Source organism: Bactrocera oleae, chromosome 6 (genome assembly GCF_042242935.1).
Source record: "Bactrocera oleae isolate idBacOlea1 chromosome 6, idBacOlea1, whole genome shotgun sequence".
NCBI lineage: Eukaryota > Metazoa > Arthropoda > Insecta > Diptera > Tephritidae > Bactrocera > Bactrocera oleae.
Window position 1 is genome coordinate 43,684,614 of NC_091540.1, and position 18,885 is coordinate 43,703,498.

General features: G+C 34.0%; 1 protein-coding gene across 16 annotated transcripts in view; it reads right to left on the minus strand.

The window, feature by feature from the left end:
- Mp (collagen XV/XVIII-type protein multiplexin) overlaps positions 1–18,885 on the minus strand; it is a 416,774-nt gene that overhangs the window by 83,338 nt on the left and 314,551 nt on the right. For 11 of the 16 annotated variants that reach the window (XM_070110958.1, XM_036372454.2, XM_036372464.2 and 8 more), the window contains 2 exons: positions 13,568–13,597; positions 9,789–9,953 (listed from right to left, as the gene is read on the minus strand). In XM_070110958.1, the coding sequence (XP_069967059.1) occupies positions 9,789–9,953; positions 13,568–13,597 (195 nt within the window). The remainder of the gene's footprint in view (positions 1–9,788; positions 9,954–13,567; positions 13,598–18,885) is intronic. The other 5 variants (XM_036372458.2, XM_036372472.2, XM_036372474.2 and 2 more) reach the window with 1 other exon arrangement.

The window sequence follows — 18,885 nt, forward strand, 5'->3', positions numbered from 1 at the left end:
ATTTTTCTAACACTTGTTTTAAGCCTCGCCAGGAATGATCTTCAGTGCCTTCAGCGAATTTTCCTTTTTTCAGGTTTAGCTTATTTTTAGAGCAACATTCGCTAGATTGTTGAGAAGTTTCGACGTAATATTCATAAACCTACGTCTCGTCACCAGTAGGGATGCGTTTGATGAATTTCGAGTCCGCAGCTAAGTTGTCAAACATCATTGGTGATTTTTGGTACGAGTCTAGCATTGACAGTTACTTACCCAAAACATTAACTATAATGTGTTGAGTCAGTCAATAAGAGATGTTGGAAAAATGTTGTACCAATATTAAAAAAATTCGAAAAAAATGACCAGTCCGAGTCAAATTTGATCAGATGAGATAACATTATTTTTATGAAACCCTATAAGACTGTTAACAATCTGAAAAGTACTAAGTTTTGAGAAAGTTATAGTCTACCAGGCATCTGGCAGACCTTAGACCCTAAGCATCCCTTGACTCGAAATTCTCATTAAGTCCGATATTGGTATGTAAGTTGTACTAAAAGTGAACAAGCTAATGGTGCGCTACACGAAAAATTATAAAACATTTTGCAATAATTTTACAACCACTTCATCTTATGCTGACAGTGTTCAACTTAGAAACAAAGAACATGTGCATCAAACTGCTTTAATATATTACAACCATACACTGTACTAAGAACTATGACAAAGTAAACCACCAACAAATTTTATATATTTGTATAGATTTCCCAAAGCAATATCCAACTTGCGCTGCTTACACGTTCATAACTGTTAAAGTTATGCTTTATATCTAAGTAATTTGACCAGAATATGCAGCCAAGCATTAAAAGAAATTTGTTAGCAACTAACCGAAAACAGTCATGGCGTATGAGTAACTTTTATGTATGCAAAACATTTTCGAAGCACACCAATGGAAAGTTTGCAACAAATTTCCGTAAATTAAAGTTTAGTTACTTTCGACGAAAGTTTAATGTCATTTTCTAACTTGTCACTAACATGCCAAAGAGCATGCAGACGAACACACACATACATATACATATACATGCAGAGGAACACACAGCAGCAGATAAACAAACAAATTTCAACATAAATGCATGAGAGCGTGACATGTGTATGTTATTGGCATATTGTATGCATGTGTCTCTATGTGCATCTGTGTGTGTGTGTACCTGTCAAAAATTTAATATGTGTATGAGCGTGCGTTTGTTATTACCGTTACGCGAACCGGCAATGTTGGATTGCCATTTTAATTTACATGCAACTGCCATCAAAATATGTATACCAACAGCAACAACAACACAAACAAGTACGACGAGCTGCAATTTGCAGCAGTTATAACCTGCAAGAACAACTACAACAACCATAACCAAAAGGTACGAACAAACTTTAATGTTGGCAATGAAGTGAATTGCCGCTCACCGAGCGCTTTCTGCTGACTTGCAAACCGCGCGCTGATGTTGTTCTGTTGTTGTTGTGCTAGTGCGCCAACATGCATTTGCAAGCAAAGTAATGCAGGTCTCGCCCGTCGCCAATCGTTTGGCGTAGTTTGACGAATCGAATGACTGCGGTTGTGTGTGTGTTGTTGCGTTTGCAACGAAACTTATGAATTTGCCAGAGCGTGTTTTTGTTGTTTATTCATATTTATTTATACCCATATGCGCACGTATGTCACTGAAGTGTGCAACAGCTAAAACATATGCACATTCTACATTCAACGCGAGGGCTAGATAAAGTATTTTGAATATGCGCTCATACATGCGCCTGCAGACGGACAGACAGACAAACATAGTTTCGCAACTAAGTTCCTTTCCCAAGGGCTACACTATGCGCCACCCCTCTCTCTTTCCCACTATCTTTTACTCTGTGCTTTGCTCGCATATATGAGGAAACTCATAAAAGTTTTGCGCGCCAAGTGCTGACAGGCATGTCTATGAGCCATTCAACCAATCCGACGGCCGATGCCTGCCGTTCATTCGAGCTGTCAACCAGCCAACCAATCCGCCACGCAGCCAGTCAGTCAGCCCAAAATGCCACACGTTAAGTACTTTATTTACAAACAGCAAAAGCGTAACGCAAAAACGAAGAAAAAAAAAACACGAAAAGCAAAAACAAAACCAAAAAGGCTTTAAGATCCATATGCTTGAACTATTCAGGAGAACAGTAAACATTTTATGAATGTATTTGTTCGACTCGAGTTCGGGTCTTGTTTATTTGCGAACACTCACACACACACACAGACATGTGTGTAGTGGTACGAGTAGTGTGTGCGAGTGCAATCGACATTGACGTGGCTGACGGTTTGATGAAATGCGCTATGAAATATGCAGTAGTGCGCGAAATTTGTTGTTCCACTGAAATTTTAATAAACGACTGACATGAGTTTTGCATTAATGTTGCCTATTACAGCGGTCTTTAGGCGCACAAATGAATGTCAATTATTTTGAAATGTTTGGCTTTTCTTACAATGCTCCATGCTTATTGTTGGCATTATTGTTGTTGTTAGCAATCCGTTGTATCATGCTGGCACATTTGCTGGTTGTAGACCTCATGCTAATGATATGTGTAATATGAAAACTTTGGTTTATGCATGAGAAGGCTCGCTAAACGCCAGACGTCAATTATGTTCCTATTTATATAAACGGACGAGTGATTGTGAGCAAAAATGGAGAAAGGGTTGGCATTGTTTAGTAACACTTTAAGTGTGCTTTCTCGTGCATTATTGATATTTATTCATATGCTTATTTCATGTATTAAGTTTCTATAATCGGGAATATGTAACTATATACTGGCAACTAATTATTGTTTAAAGGGTTTGCTCAGTGTATATCTTCGTCATATGATAATAAAATATATGTTAGAAAGTCAGTCACATTCTGCTAATTTAGACTACTCAATGAATTTTTTTAGGTATGTAAAATATTTTCAACCTTATATTCAGCAATATTTTTAATATAATGATGCAAGAATTCGAGTAGGATTGCTATAATGTCACTGTCTAATTGGCCACAGACTGGAGATAACATACAACGGTTATTGTAGAGGCTACCAAGAGTTAGAAGAAGAAGCGACTGTAGAACATCTTCTATACGAGTGCATGTCTTTGCATAGAAAAATAATCACAACTATCGGTCCCGTGTTTCTTGGCGATGCCTTTAAAGCTGCACGCTTGAATTGATGCGACTCATCAAGAACACAACGTGTTTCAGAGAGGACATGACAAATTAAACGGGTTGTTAATCCTGGTATTTTCACTGTGAGCATCCTACAGGCCTAGGTGCGTCGTCAGACTTCCCCTCTAGCTGCCTACCTAAATTTGTTAACGAATTGTATTTTATTTATTATTAAAAAATTGTTTCTTTTGTATGAAACTAAATTAAGTTAATTAACCATATATCTTTTCAGTCAATATGGTGTGTAAAAAACACACTAAACTTGGAACTTAAATGTGGAACAAAGATTAATTATATCGAAAGGACGAAAGCATTGTTTCTTTTTAGAAATAATTACAGTGTGCAATAGCATTTCTGAATATTAGGCTGCATTACATGTTTTAGTTCAATTTCTAATGATTACATATCTGTGACTGAAATTTGTGCATCCCTTTTAGTTAACTAAATATTTTACTAAATTCTCTTGCTCAAGCTTAAAGCGAAAAACAATATTGAATGTTCCAAAACAAGTCATTCATAATATGAGTGCTGTTTTTTCTTCAAACAAAAGTCTTGGGGTAATCGTTCCCGATAAAAGTCGTTTGATTCAGCTAAATTCAAACTTCAAAGTGGCTTAAAAATCAAATTTATTTAAAAAAAATTATTCCTTCGATTATTACTTGATGAAAATATCTAAGAAAATTTTAAGTCGTTACGGAGAACTCTGGAAACAACGTTTCGGGAAACACGAGTTTAAAGTTTTGGGAATCGATTACACTAAGGTAAAAAATTCTCATATATACGCTTATATCTCCGAAACTTTTTATCGGTCTAGTATTTTTATTCCTATTGGCAATTTGTGCCATGCGGTTCGTATTAATAACTCGATGGCAACACCATCTCTCGGTAAATATTTTTAGAGATTTCAGATGGGAAATACCAATAATTTTTAACTTAATACCAAAACATGGTAGCTAACTTGTGTTGAAATATATACCCGTATATATTTATATAGATATATTATACTATCATATAGCAGGTTACTGAGAGATATTTCAATTAAAAGTTTCATCCGAAGAAATGTAGGCAATTGCTTATACTAAAACCAGTCCGTCCGCTATTTGCAGTTGTCCTAGGTTCTTTTGTCTGATGTGATCTTATTGTATCACATAAAATATTAGTGAGGTTGTATTTTAAAACTTCCGGGTATAAATCAGTTTAATCTTTCCCTGGTGTATATGCTGTATACTCAAGGAAGCAAGATTAATAAGAAAATTGTATATTTTATAAAGCCTCCGGGGCGCTCCAAAAACCTGTAGCATTCTCTTTACTCTCAGCATTGGTCTATGTTCCTCTATGTTCTTAATGCCAATAAAATAGCCTGAATGGAGTTGGTTAAAGTTTAAGGTAAAAAGTTGAGACTTCGCTTTTAAATTTATTTTCTTAGAACATTTGTGGATAGTCTAAAGTTGCACGCATGCACTAATTTTAATTCATAAATCATGGCCACAACTTTACTACATATTTTACCTTTTTCATTTTTATATTCAAGTACACTAAATTGTCATCAGCAAATTCAAACTACAACTAACTATAAACTGCATCGTCGACACTCTCTCAAAATTCGGTTTTGTGTCTGCAAATTGCCGCAATAAAATATTTAAATTTCAATTTAAATGCTCAACAAAGTTAGGCGTAAACGACGGACAATAACTTAATGCGCACTTTATTTGGAAATCTTCTCCTCGAACCCTCGTTATTGCGGAGAAAAAAATAAAAACAGATAAAGAGATATAATAAAAACAAAGTAGCGAATTAAACTTTCAACTTTCGAAAAAAATTGAAATAAATAAAAATAAATCATGTGACAAAGGTCAAATAAATCTTAGTCTTAAACGCCGCAGTGAAGTAGAGCTGTCAGGGGCTGGAATATTTAGAACTCAGTAAACATAAATAAACGGCAGTTATAACTAGTGGGAGGACAGCAGCGTGAGAAAAAGTTAGGAATATCGCAAAGAGAGCAAACATTTTTATCAACACAACAGCAGTTACAAGCTGTGGGCAGCACAAAAAATTGCTTTGTTGATAAGGAAGCAGCACTTGCGTGTAATTGTGACTACCAAACATATTTAGCCTAGAGTCCACAGAAGTTCGGAAAAAAGAAGCGAACGAAAACTGCAAATGGAACGAAGGCGTGAAAATACATTAAAAATATTATGCACACACTTCTCAAAGTGTAGGAAAAACCACGTAGTAGCTAACGGACACACCTACACACACACGCCCATTTAGCGCCAGTTGCTAGCAGAACAGCAATGATTATCATCGTCATGCTTGAGCCAAAATGACTGGCGCTCTAACCACAAGAGAGGCGATAATAGCAGCGGCACAGGCAGACAGCTAAAGCCAAAGCGAGGTTAAAGCGATTTCTACTTTCTGGGGAAATATTTTGCAAACAAAAAGTTGCAGAAAAACGTCACGTTGAAATATCTGCAGCATAAGGCCACAAAGCCAGGGTCACATTAATAAAATAACTCAACAACAACAGCAAACACAAGAGAGAGTTTTGTGTGTCCTTGAAGAAAACGTGTGAAAAGCCTACACACCTGCCAGCAATCAGCGCCAGTTGTGAGATAATACTAGGCCACAAAATGACAGTTATATGCCACAGAAGGGCGAGTTAAACCAGAAATGTATTGTAGCTGCTGCTAAAATAAAAGCAAAACAGCATAATACAAAAATAGCAAAGTAAACGAAACGTTAAAAGGCAGTAAAAGTTAAAATGAAAAGCGCATTGGGATAATAGCACACGCACTCTACATAATTGAAGTAATACGTGGATGAACACTTATATTCACAAACACATGCATTTATGGTTATACCAGCGCATAGACAAACGGCGCATTGACACGTAAAGAGCAAATGGATTTATTTTGTGGAAAGGTACAGGGTGTTGGGTATAATAATAATAAAATGTTAAGTTATGCTGTGTTACTTATGTTAAGTTATGCTATGTCAGGTGCAATTAAGTTATGTCATATGTTGTGTTAAGTTAAGTTATTGTGTATGTCATATTAAGCTAAGTTATGTTAAGTAAGTTAAGTTAAGTTAAGCGGTGTAATGTTATGTTATGTTAGGTTTAGTTTAGTTATGTTTATGTTATGTTAAATTAAGTTAAACTTAGTTAAGTTATGTTATGTTATGTTAAGTAAAGCTATGATTTGTTTTATTAGGTTTGGTTAAATTACATTAAACCAAAATTTGTGTCATGACTTATTATGTTCAGTTGTGTTGTGTTATATTATATATTGTTATGTTTAAGTTATTTCACGTAGGTAATATTTCTTGACTCATATGGTAATGTTGCTGTCAAATATTCAGCATTCGCTCATAAATCAAAGGAGTATTATATAAATTCATTAAGTTGATACCAAATTTCTAGAAAATAACAACCGCAATAACTACTTGGAGAGGAAATATAAATATAGGTATACATATAAACTCGGAAAATTATTAAGTATCAGTTCAGTTTAAGACCAGTTTCGAAAATAATTTAATATATGAGTCTTCTAAAATAAACTTTTGTTATATTTACACAAGAATTAACTGATAGTAAAGAAAACAAAAACTTTCTGAAAAAAAGTAGTTTCTCTACTTCACAACACCCTGTTTCGATTAGCATGCTTACACAGTATACCATCATATGCCGAAAATGCTGACGTTGCCTTTATTTGACATAAAAATATTATTTGGAATTATTAAAGCGCCTGAGAAACCAAGCAAAAGTGAAAGTAAAAAGAAAATACACAAAAAACGAAAATGAAAGTAAGGGAAAGCAAATAAAAGTGCAAAGTCCACTTAGTGAATGCGTAAAGTTACGTGTACAGTTGTTTTTTTCTGCCAGCAACACGGTGTTTTGCCACCGCTACTGGCAAACTAAGACAGGCGGAAAAGTAACTTTTTACACGCTTATTGGGTGATTATGCATGCAGGACGTACAAAAGTTCGCACCAACAAGGCCACACTGCAGAAAATGTGAAAATACGCAACAACAAACACTCAAACCTGAGAAAAAAAAGCTGTAGTGAAAATATTATCAGGTAATGAAGAGGAAAGTAGCAATCAGACAAACAGCGAAGTCTGAAATGCCTGCACACAAACGCACAGATAACGGTTACGTAGCCATGAGATGGCAGAAAAAATCACTAAAGAGTCCGGTGCGCAGTGTAGCAGAACGAATCGTCATTCATGGCAGAGATGTTATCTACGCATAGCAACAACACCACATACATACATACATGCGGGTGTGTGTGAGGAGTCAGCACATAGGTTGAAAAGTAGGAGGCGGATAACTGCTTTCTAGTGCTAGTGGAGCGTAACACACGTATAGAACGCTTATCAAATTAAGTGTGAAATTGAAAAGAAGAGCGTACGCGCTGTGAAGAAAGCATGAAAGCAGCAACAATAAAAGCAGCTGATGCAGCAGATGTTCAGCTCGATTTCGTTGCGCTAGCTGTTTTACCATTTCTAGTCAGCTATTGATGTGATAACATTTTTATTTTCCAGCTGCCGTCAAACTGAGAAATAGTGCTTACTTTTGTTATGGCAAGTAGCAAAATTCACCTTTTCGAAATATGTATGTATCTATCTACGAGCGCACGCATAGGAACGGCTGTCGAGATTGAGATATAAATATGCTTTGCAGGAAGTGAAAATTTATGGTCAACTCATTGAACGGAAACCCTCGTAACTCCAAGGTTATGCACCATATACCTAGGCGTTTTATGACTAATTTTGCGAATTTTTCAATATTAAATTAAATAATGATTGACGTGCAATAAATGTTTGTTTTGTTGCGATTTTGATAAAAATTTTCACAAAAAAAAAAGATTTTTCATTAAAAATAATTATGAGGTAAGCTCTACAACTGCTACGACGGTTTACTTTTACTATTGCAATGATAATAGAAATACAGGTTGATTGAGAAGTGAGTAGGTTTCACTAAAAAATAGCTTCAAAATCTGTCGTGAAAATACATGTAAAGTTACAAGTCATAATGTCAATTAATTTTTTGTTTACAAGCCATTCGAAGTGGTACGTGTCAGAGTATTTTTTTGAATATGAAAAAAATTGAATATCGCGCAGTAATTAGATTCTTTCTTTTTAATGGTTTAAAAGCAAAGGAAATTTATGAACAATTGTTAGAAATGTAAAAGGAGTCCTCACTTTCAAACCGCACCGTTGAATTTCGGGCTGGTGAATTTAAACATGACCGTACTAGGCTTGAAGACAATCCACACGAAGGACGACCAAAAACCGTAACTACCCCAGAAATCATTGAGCAAGTTCATAATAGTGTTAGTGAAGATCCAAGTTAGACTGAGCGTGAATTTGCTAATGCTATAGGCATCTGAGACAAATGAAGTACTTATTTTACATGGAGAATTACATACATACGAAAAAGCTGTTTGGAAAGTTAGCACACGTTAACAATTTAACAAAAACTGGATCGAAAATAAATTTATCTGCATAATTTGGGGCGTTTTAAGCAGAATAAACTGATTTCGTGCGTCGTTTTATAACTACGGATGAGAGTTGGATCTACCACCATGATCTTTAATTGAAACAAGAACGTTTACAGTGGACTGAAGCTGGTTGTTTAGCTCCAAAATAGGTGAAATCACAGGAATCAACAAAGACGGTTATGGTGTTTTAACAATGACAAAATTCAACGTGTTAAAGTACGAATCGCTTGCGCATCCACGATATTCACCAGATTTGGCTCTCAGCTACTACTACCACTTCAGAAACCAGCAACAATTTTTTCATGGAAATCGTTTTGCGTCGAATGAACAAGCTATTACAGCCGTAGACGGGTATTTTGCAGAGCTTCCGGAAAGTCATTATAGAAATGGCATAAAATTATTGGAGGATCATTAGAACAAGTGTATTGAAGTTAAGGGAGATTTTTTTGAATAAAAAAATATATTACTATTGTATTAAATATTATATTATTATATAATACTCAGAAGGTATATTGGAAAAATAAATAGAGCATCGTGAACAGTTTCGGTGTATCAGAAGGTCCATAGAGATATGCGTTCTATCTATTAATTAAAACAATCGTGAACTTTATTCATTTCTAATATGAATATCATCTGATCCAAACTGACCCGTGCTGGGACAGATGTTATTTTCAGCGCCCCGCTCTTTCTTTCTAAGTAAAAAGTAACTTTAAGTTAAAGGTAATTTGAAAAGTGTTTTATTTTGAGTTAATAATCGGTAAGAGTAATGATTTTGCTGAAGTCAATTAACTAATAAATTCATAAGAATGATTTGAGGTTTCGAAACCATTTTCATTCAATCATATACATGTAGAAAATAGGTATATATATATATGCTATATATATAATGAGTTGCTAATTGTATCAACAGTCAATATTGAAATACACACACGTTTATGCACCATAGATAATAATTTAGACACACAAACAATAATCGATATGTACCATATATACAGCCCTTACATTGATTTTCAGCACACATATGAGCCATTCACTTCATCACTCATTCACAAACACACATGTTAGTCAAGTAGAGACGAATTTGAGCATATATTATTCTACTTACCCTATCACCTTTCTCGCCAGTCATTCCCGGATCGCCACGTTCACCTTTTTGACCTTGCTGACCACGTTCGCCCGCCGCTCCGGCATCACCTTTATCACCTGGTGGACCCTTCGGTCCCGGCGAAGAGCTACGCATCGGACGCATTGAATTGCCCATTAAGGATTCCTGTGTTTGTTGTATGGTTTTTGGCAAGTATGTCGGGTGTATGTGTTTGTGGGCAAAGTAGAAAAATTTGAAGAAATATATTAGTAAAGTTTTGCCAGACAACAGGTGTTCGAATACGTAGTTCAAAATGGAAATTGCTTCTTTTTGTGTTTTTCTCTTTTGGCCTATATTAGTATAGAAACACCAATGAGTTTTCTGTTCCCTCATATTCCTATGTGGCTTTGACCCACAATTTCGTTGCTTTTGAGCTTATCTTTGGTATATGCTGTTGTTATTAGTACTTTTTCTTTTGTTGTTGTTGCTATCCTTTGTAGCTAAGTGATAAGCACCTTTTGATTAATGATGTTGCATTAAAAAAAATCTCATTTTACTATTAACGCACGTTTTCTATAAGACTAGTTGTTGTTGATTTTGTTGTGTTACCGCTTTAGCCGCCTATCACTGCTAATGTGTTTAACCCTTAGTCCTTCATTTGTTAGCCTGCCAAGCGAACAAACTACACTAATACACAGATCCAGCATATATGTTACATACATATACACAGACATATGTGCTTTTACTGCTCACAGTACGCGCCTGTCGACAAGGGAATGCCGCTTAATTTTAAGCTTCAAAGCTGGGACTAATGTGAATGTGTCTACGCTGGAAAATGTGTTGAGAGATTTGGGAATTTTTGGTTTTTACTTTTGCTTTTTTGTTTTTCTATAAGCAGGTGTTTGTTGTTGGAAAAAGTAAGTTTCACATTCCCAGTGGAGATGTGTGCGTGGGCTCGTAAAATGTAAGCTTTTGTGTGTTGAGCCCAACTGTCGCCAATTTGCGTCTGCCATTTTGGTTTGATTTTCTCTTAATTTTAGTGGACACTAACGAGCGCATGGTTCTTTGTCTGAGGCGATAACTAGACGCTAAAGGGCTTTTAATGTATTACCACGAGTGCGATACTGTGGTTGTAATTTGAGTGGCAATTGAGATGAGCTTGATAAATTAAGAATGAAAAAAAATACATTTTTGTTAAACTTTTTTTCGTATCGACAATGTATGAAAAAGTTAGAGAGTTTAAATCATACATTCATTTAAATCAGCATTTTTTATATTTTTTCCAAATTCTCAACGGAAGTTTTATATAACCTGAAGCTTAATATAGACACAAGAGCTTAAGCATGAATGTCCTGAAAAATATTTCCATCCGTTATTACTTTAAAAATAATAACTACAATATATTTTGGTTGAAATAAAAGCTATTTCTTTTGAGATTACACAAAACGTCTAAGTATTTTAAATCCATCTGCCGAGAGCCCGGTTTTAACTGGCCGGCTCTCTATTTGGCTTTACCTAATCTCTTAAAGAGAAATCTCAGGGTAATTCAATATTTTTTTAAAATAAATAATGGATATAGTTTTGACAAAAAAATTTAATAAATGAACAACATTAAACTATTTACGAGCATTGCTAGCCAGTCTTCCTCAAATAATTTTAGCTCAGCTTAGCATTTGTTTAAGCAAATAGTTACGAAATATTAAAAAAAAAAATCATACGTCAATAAAACATATATTTTATTGTTATTATTATTAATTTTTGAAAATTATAGCTAATAATTTAAACTGAAATTAAAATAAAAATTAAAATCAAAACTTAAATTAAAATTAAAATTAAAATTAAAATTAAAATTAAAATTAAAATTAAAATTAAAATTAAAATTAAAATTAAAATTAAAATTAAAATTAAAATTAAAATTAAAATTAAAATTAAAATTAAAATTAAAATTAAAACTAAAATTAAAACTAAAATTAAAAGTGAAATGCAAATGAAAATTAAAATTAAAATGAAAGTAAAAATTAATTAAATTTTAACGAAAGTAAGACGTAAGAAAAGTAAGTAACTAAAATACTGTTAATTAAAATACGATTTTTAAGTATTAAAATGAAAAATATTAAAAATGTTTGCTTCTTGTCGTACGGTTTACTCTCTTTAAGATCAGTTTCTAAAAATCTATGCTTATTAAAATGCCCAACATCAACACTATTTTTATTTATTTCAATCCTCCTAGTAACCCCTAAAGCCGCTGTATAAAAAAACCAAACAAATAAACAAAAACACGCATATAGAATTCAAATTTCGAACCAGCCAGCAAAAAAACTTCAATAATGACTTGGTAAATGGCAGATCAAATGTGCGCAATCACGATGCAACAGACAGGGTTAATTTGCTTTGGCAGCAACCGCAATAAAGCAGAGGGAAAACAAGAAAGCATATAAAAAAGTAAATCGCAGCAGCCGTCGCAATAAGCATATAGTTGTTGCTTGGGATTTTGTGTTTTTTTTTTGGTAATTTAATGGCTGTGTGTTTGTGTGTTGGGGAGTGCGCATATGTAAAAATAATAATAATAATGATGTTGCATGCTGTTGCGAGTTGCATGAAATAACAACAACAACAAAACCACAACAACGGCAACGACAATGGTATTATTAATAACAACAGTGGCAAAAATATTTAACTGCAGCTAGCAATCTCACTTCCTGCCACACATCGTCACATTTATAGGTATATAATCATGCATATATACATACATACATATGCATATGTGTATCTGCGATACATACATATAAAAATGCATCCTGCTTGGCATTTCCGCTCAACAGCCACAAGCCACAGTTATGGCTGCCTGCCATTTCGCCATCCGCATACGCTGACACCGCAAATGTTCTACCATTCTGCGCGTACATGACGTATGAGTGATATTTTTGCCACGGCAGCAAAAGTACAAAAGTTTGTTTTACAAGTACAAATGCATATGTACTAAAGAGTATTTCTCATAACTTTTTGACGCGCATATGAAAAGCTTACTGCGTCTGTGCGTATGTGCATTTATATTACATATGAAAGTGAACAGTATTAAATGGAAATAAACTTCGCACAGTATGCCGTAAAAATATTTATACAAATAAAGTATAAAAGTTTGTTTTTTTAATTAAACAAAAAACATTTTGGAAACAATTCGATGACAAGTTTTTTAGCTTTTAAGTTTCCTGCAAATCTATTAGCATTGAGCTTTTAACTAAAATAAAGTATTCACAATTAAATTTTTACGAAATATACTTGTTTATATAAATAGAAATTTCTCATTAAAAACATCGAAGTGTTTTAAAACATTTTGTATTTAAAAATTTTATTTTATTAACTTTTAATTGTAATGAGAAGTAATCTTTATTTTCTGAAAGATTTTCGTTTGCTGTAACTGTTTTCCCGCACAGTGTACCAAATTTAAAGCCCAGTATAAAATTTTTTTACATATGCATTTTTTGTTTTAAAAGTTAGCCATATTTGTTGTGTATTTTTATGGCTTTTGTCTTTGCAGCTGCTGTATGCAAATGATGTTGTTGGCAGGAAGTCAGTCGTACTAACTTTTGTTGTTTTGAAATAAAAGTGGTTGGGGATTGGTTGTACTTTCGCTGTTTCGTTATTTTAGGAAAAGTGCTTCTGAAGCAGACCATTTTATTTTTCTATTTAAATAACGTGAAACTTCGCTTATACCTGATTTGGGTTTTCTAAACATATTTTTTACTCATTTTTATTCCATACTTTTACCATACATAAATATTTGTTAAATTTTTTTATACCTTGAAAGTCCTCGTCGGGTTCCAATTAATCTGTTAATACGTTATTTTTGATAGGATATTTTTATGAAAGTTCAAAAAAGATTTAAATGCTTTTAGAAATGTGTTTATGAAAATAATTCATTTAAAAAAAAGCAAGATTCAGTTTAACTTAATACAGTTAAGTGATAAAAAAAAAGCAAAGAAACTATAACATATACATATAAGTATATATGGGCGTTTTTAAAAAATATTTATCATTTATTTATTATGTAGATATTTGTATATATAACGCTCAACTAGTTATAATAAAAATCTAAGGTCTAAAATGGTTTGTCTTTACAAACACAAACACGAAAATAAATATATAATTGTTAATTTGTATAAATTGTAGCAGGTGTAGGGCAACATATCCTCATCTTGAGTGCTGCTCTGTCACAATTCGACTCTGACAACAGGTGTGCGCCTGGTCTCCATCGTTTGAAATAGCCACAGGCGCATGCAAGCGAGTAGCGGGTGCTTTTAGTTTTTAATAATATGTCGAAGCTGTCACAATATCTACTACGTTATATAAAAAATACTTAATTTTAACGTGTAAAATGCTCACTGAATATCTTAATGTACTCGATAAAATTGTTTTTTATATTTTTGTTTTATTATATATTGTTAAAATAATCTTTATATTTCATTTTAAAATTAGTTTTTATAAATATTATCATATTGGTTTTAACTTTTTTGACAAAAATATATGTTTAGTGCTTTAAAAAGCAAACACTTGAATTTTGGCAAGATTGTTGGACAAAGGAGCATAAAGGAAGATGAACCGCCAACCATATAAAAGATATGGAGACGCTTTCCGATCGCGGGAGTTTTCAAAAATACCTGTACAATACGGGAAAATGGAAAGCCCTGCATGTATTTACGGAGATGAACCACTAGACGACGCACACCATAGCATACCAGTTATTTCCAGTGGCTTAACTGCGGCTGCCATTGAATTTGTCAAAGTGAAAACTGCACATAATAATATGTCAATGAGCGTAAAATGTTGAAAATTATTCGCAAGACTGAATTTTTGAAAAACAAGATTGAGTTTGACACTAATGGTGACAGAATTTTGACATTAATGTGGTAAACAGCATGAACTCGTCTGTTGTTGCAAAAAATGATAACATTATTCTCAGGTGCATATAATTACTGATCCGATTAAACTCGACATATCACCAGTGATGCATTTTTGAAACAATGAGACCAATTTTGACAGCAATAATGACAGAATCATGTTATGACTGACACAGATAGTCTAAATTCGACTGATGTTACAAAAATTAAAATAATATTTTTACACATAAGTGCCATTACGAGACGCCAAAAATATACAAGTATATTTTTTAAAAGAAAAGGCTGTGAGTAAGAATTTCAATTATTAAAAATGTAATACTAAATTTTTCTATATATTTTTCGACAGCTAAATTTATTCCTTTCTTCATCCACGCCATTAAATACAATAAATATTGCAACATTAAAATGGAAATCAAATTTATAATCTCACAAATTGCTCTACTTTTTATTTTGCGAGTACAACAACAGCAATTGAAACTATTAAAAAACACCAAAGGAAGAGCTGACCTTTTTTCTGACTTTGCATAATTCCACGCTACTTCTCATTAAGCACAATAAAACAACAATTTAAATTACATTCTACAATTACAATGTCATTGTCACTGACATTGCAATGAAAATGGAAATTTCCTTTCAATAAAAATGCAAATGACATGTCAATGAAAACACTTTTAACGCAATCGACCCGAAAACGCAAAACCAACAACAACACGAGAGAGCGTACAAAAAACGTTAATGGTAAGACAGAACAAATCGCGACAAAGACGCGCTTGACTATCAATTTTCTGGGCGGCCGCATACTAATCAACCAACAAAATCGCTCCATGCAAATGACGAAGAGAGCCAACGGCACACCCTGCTTGGCAGCCACGGTCAGAGCATTGAACCCGCTCATTATCTAACGGGGAGTTCGTCTTTTATTCTCCGAACACACCCACGGCAACTAACAAAGTTACGCTAAATACGTGAGCTGGAAAGCGAAAACGGCATTTGGAGAGTGAGAAAATCAAATCATATTAAATGAAAAGAAAATTATCGAAAATCTCTCGAAACAAAATCAATGACCGTGCAAAAAATAAATTAGCAACATTGAATGTGCAGCTGTGTGGCAGTAACTGATGCTCTAGTTGCACGAACACTTTGCTTGTACACACACACATATATATACTTATACAACATTATGCAAATGCGATAGTGTGCATTTGCAAGCATCTGTATCCGTTACCCTTAAGCTTGTGTTTACCAGCAACAACTTAGCAGCAGCTCCCCCTTTCGCTGTGCATCAATCTGTAACATTTCAGGGTGAAAGCTTACAAATTAAGGAAAATTCTTCAAAGCAAGCAATACAAAAAAAAAATTAAAAACAAAAAAATCGAGCACAGGAAATTTGCGACAGACAAGCGAGGAAACAAAGAAAACAGAAAAAGTAAAATAAGCGTCATGCCACAAAACGTTGCAAGCGCTATCAGCTGGCGCAGAGTAATAGCTGCGCGGTGCTGCACCAACGGAAGGAAATCCTTTTGGGAAATATTTTCGGTAACGCGTACACGTTTTTTCTGCTTCAACACTTTCCTACGGTAATGAATTTAAAGCAATTTTATTTTATTTATTTATTCTTTTTCTCTGCTCAAATCGACTTTTTCTGCTTTGTTTTTTCCGACTTTTAGGTTGCTTGGTTTGAATGTGCTCTTCCTGCATAGACTCCTCGAGCGAATTTCATATTACCTTAGACCACTCGGCCTCCCCTTTTTGGCTAGAAACACATTTTTAAATATTTACCGCACCCTTTTCAGCGTACCGCTTTTGTCTTGCTGTCCAACACGCTTATCTGTCAGGCCGCCTAAACACTCGTAGCGCCTTACCTTAAATGCATGTACTTATTAGCAATTCGACAATTTCCGTTTTTTATTAGCTGTGGCAGAAGAATTTTCCACTAAAAATTAGGCTAAGCATTAAAATGTAATGCGAAGAGAATGAAGGAAATGTGAAATAAAAGTAAGTAAAATTCAGTCAAGTGGAAGCCAAAAATTTTGCAGAGAAAAGGGGTGTGAAAAGTTGCTAGTAATAGCTGTTTAGCAGGGCTGCGGGAGGTAAGCAGATTACATATATAATATATGTATTTGCAAATGTTTTTTGTAAAAGGTATTCCAGGTTTTCAGGCACAATACCTAACTGCTTAAAATTCTATATTTTAATATTTGCAACTATCATTTTAACATTTAAAGTTCTCAACTAATATTCTATATTCAAATGAATTATTATTTTTATTAATATTAAGAGATTATAATTATTCAGCATTTTTGAACTGTCAATCGCTAGATATTCATAACATCACTTTTGCGACCTCAAATCCATGTCGTTTTACCAAAAGTATTGGTTTTTTGGTACGAGTCTAGCATTGATCCGCTTTATACCCAAAACATTAACCGAAATGTGTTGAGTCGATCCGTAAGAAATTTGGAGATTTTTTTCTATCTCTCTGATGCTAACACAATGATTTTCAAGCACTGTTTCCTTAACTCTTTCGTTGTTATTGTCATTAAAAGAGGCTGATGGTCGATTTGCACGAGAAGAATTTTTCGACCTTCACTGAAAGCTTTGTGACCTTCAAATACTTGTTATCGTAATAAAGTGAACACAAAACCAAAACACTCCTGCAATATCTTCAACGATTCTGTAGCCACGACGTTGGAAACACAAAATTTTAAGCAAACTCCTTGCTCAATTTTTTTTCTATGGTAAAATTCAGATCAGACCAGAACCAGAAACCCTTTTCGGGCCGTAAAAAAACTTCTGGCAAAAACACATTAATCGACATATGCAGATATGAGAAATTCATAGCAACAAAAAAAAAATTTGTAACTAAATATTAAAAAAAATTGTTCAATTCGGTTTGCGCCTGCAGTTTAAATGGAATAATCCGGGTCAAATTTGATCAGATAGTACATGCGACGTTTTTTTGATAAAATTTCATTTCCTTGTTAAATATTCTTAAGTTTTTAAATGAAGTAAGTTGAAATTTTTGTGCAATAGGTAAAACCAATTCTCCTTACGTTTCATATGTTTCAACCCAAAATCTCGTTATCATAACCAAAATAAGCCCAAACTGAAATACTACGAAGAAGAACAGTTATGCGAAAACGGCGATAATGCAATGAATATTGTCTTACATAATTACACTTCTGAAATGAACCGCTGTTGCAACACTTAAATTCTTACAATTAAGCGGAAGTCAAAACCTTGTTCATTCATTTTTTGAAAACAAAAAATAGGCTCATTAAGCTTTCTTTTTGCGCACTTCTTCCTTCCTTCTTTGCAGTATCTGCGCAACAGCTGCATCCACAATCATTTTAGTGGGAAAAGTTGCTTGCGAAATGACTTTGCATCTACGAAAAGAAGTGCACTGACCCGCTGTGGCAATGTGGTCGATGCGAAGGTGGCTAATTCATGCATTCATGCAGCAGATGTATATTTAAAAAAAATTTTGACTGAGTGATTTCGTTGGCTCGCTGACCCCGAGATACAAAAATCATTTTCAATAGAGAGTTTGAGGCTGAGCTGTGCCGCAGCTTAGGTGCGCCACTAATAACGCAAGTACGCTGTAGGAAATAAATAATTTTGAGTAGTGAGTAATTTCAATTAATAAATTATAAATGTAAAATGTGGAGTTGTAGTGGTATGATCAGTAATGTATATTTCATAATTAACTCCATTTCTGATTAAAAAAAAGGTTTTATTTTTCATAAGAGGTCATAAAAACCTAAGCGAGTAATTCGGTGTTTCGATTTAAGGAAGTAGAGACAATGTGATGCCATGAGCGATGACGTATTGGCTACCAGTATGTCAAATCCGAAAAGTTATTACACCAAAACCTGTATGAAGCTGCCAACAGCATTTTTGCTATTACGTAGGTTCCTTTTTATATTTCGGGATTTGGCCACCTTAGTGTTGCAATCTGGCAACTCACAACTTTAACGTAAAGTTTAACATTTTTGATGGTATATACACTCAGAGTGTTTCGACATACGATCGCTAATTGTGCTGTTTACAGTTACTTAAAATATTCATCTCAAAAAATGGAATCAAATCGCAAACATTTTCTAGTGATTATTTTTTATTACTTTTGGGGTGGATTAACTCAGCAACACTGTATCGAAGAACTGAATGCAGTTTTAAAGATGAAACTACATCAAGCACCAGGCGAATTGTGTGAAGGTCGT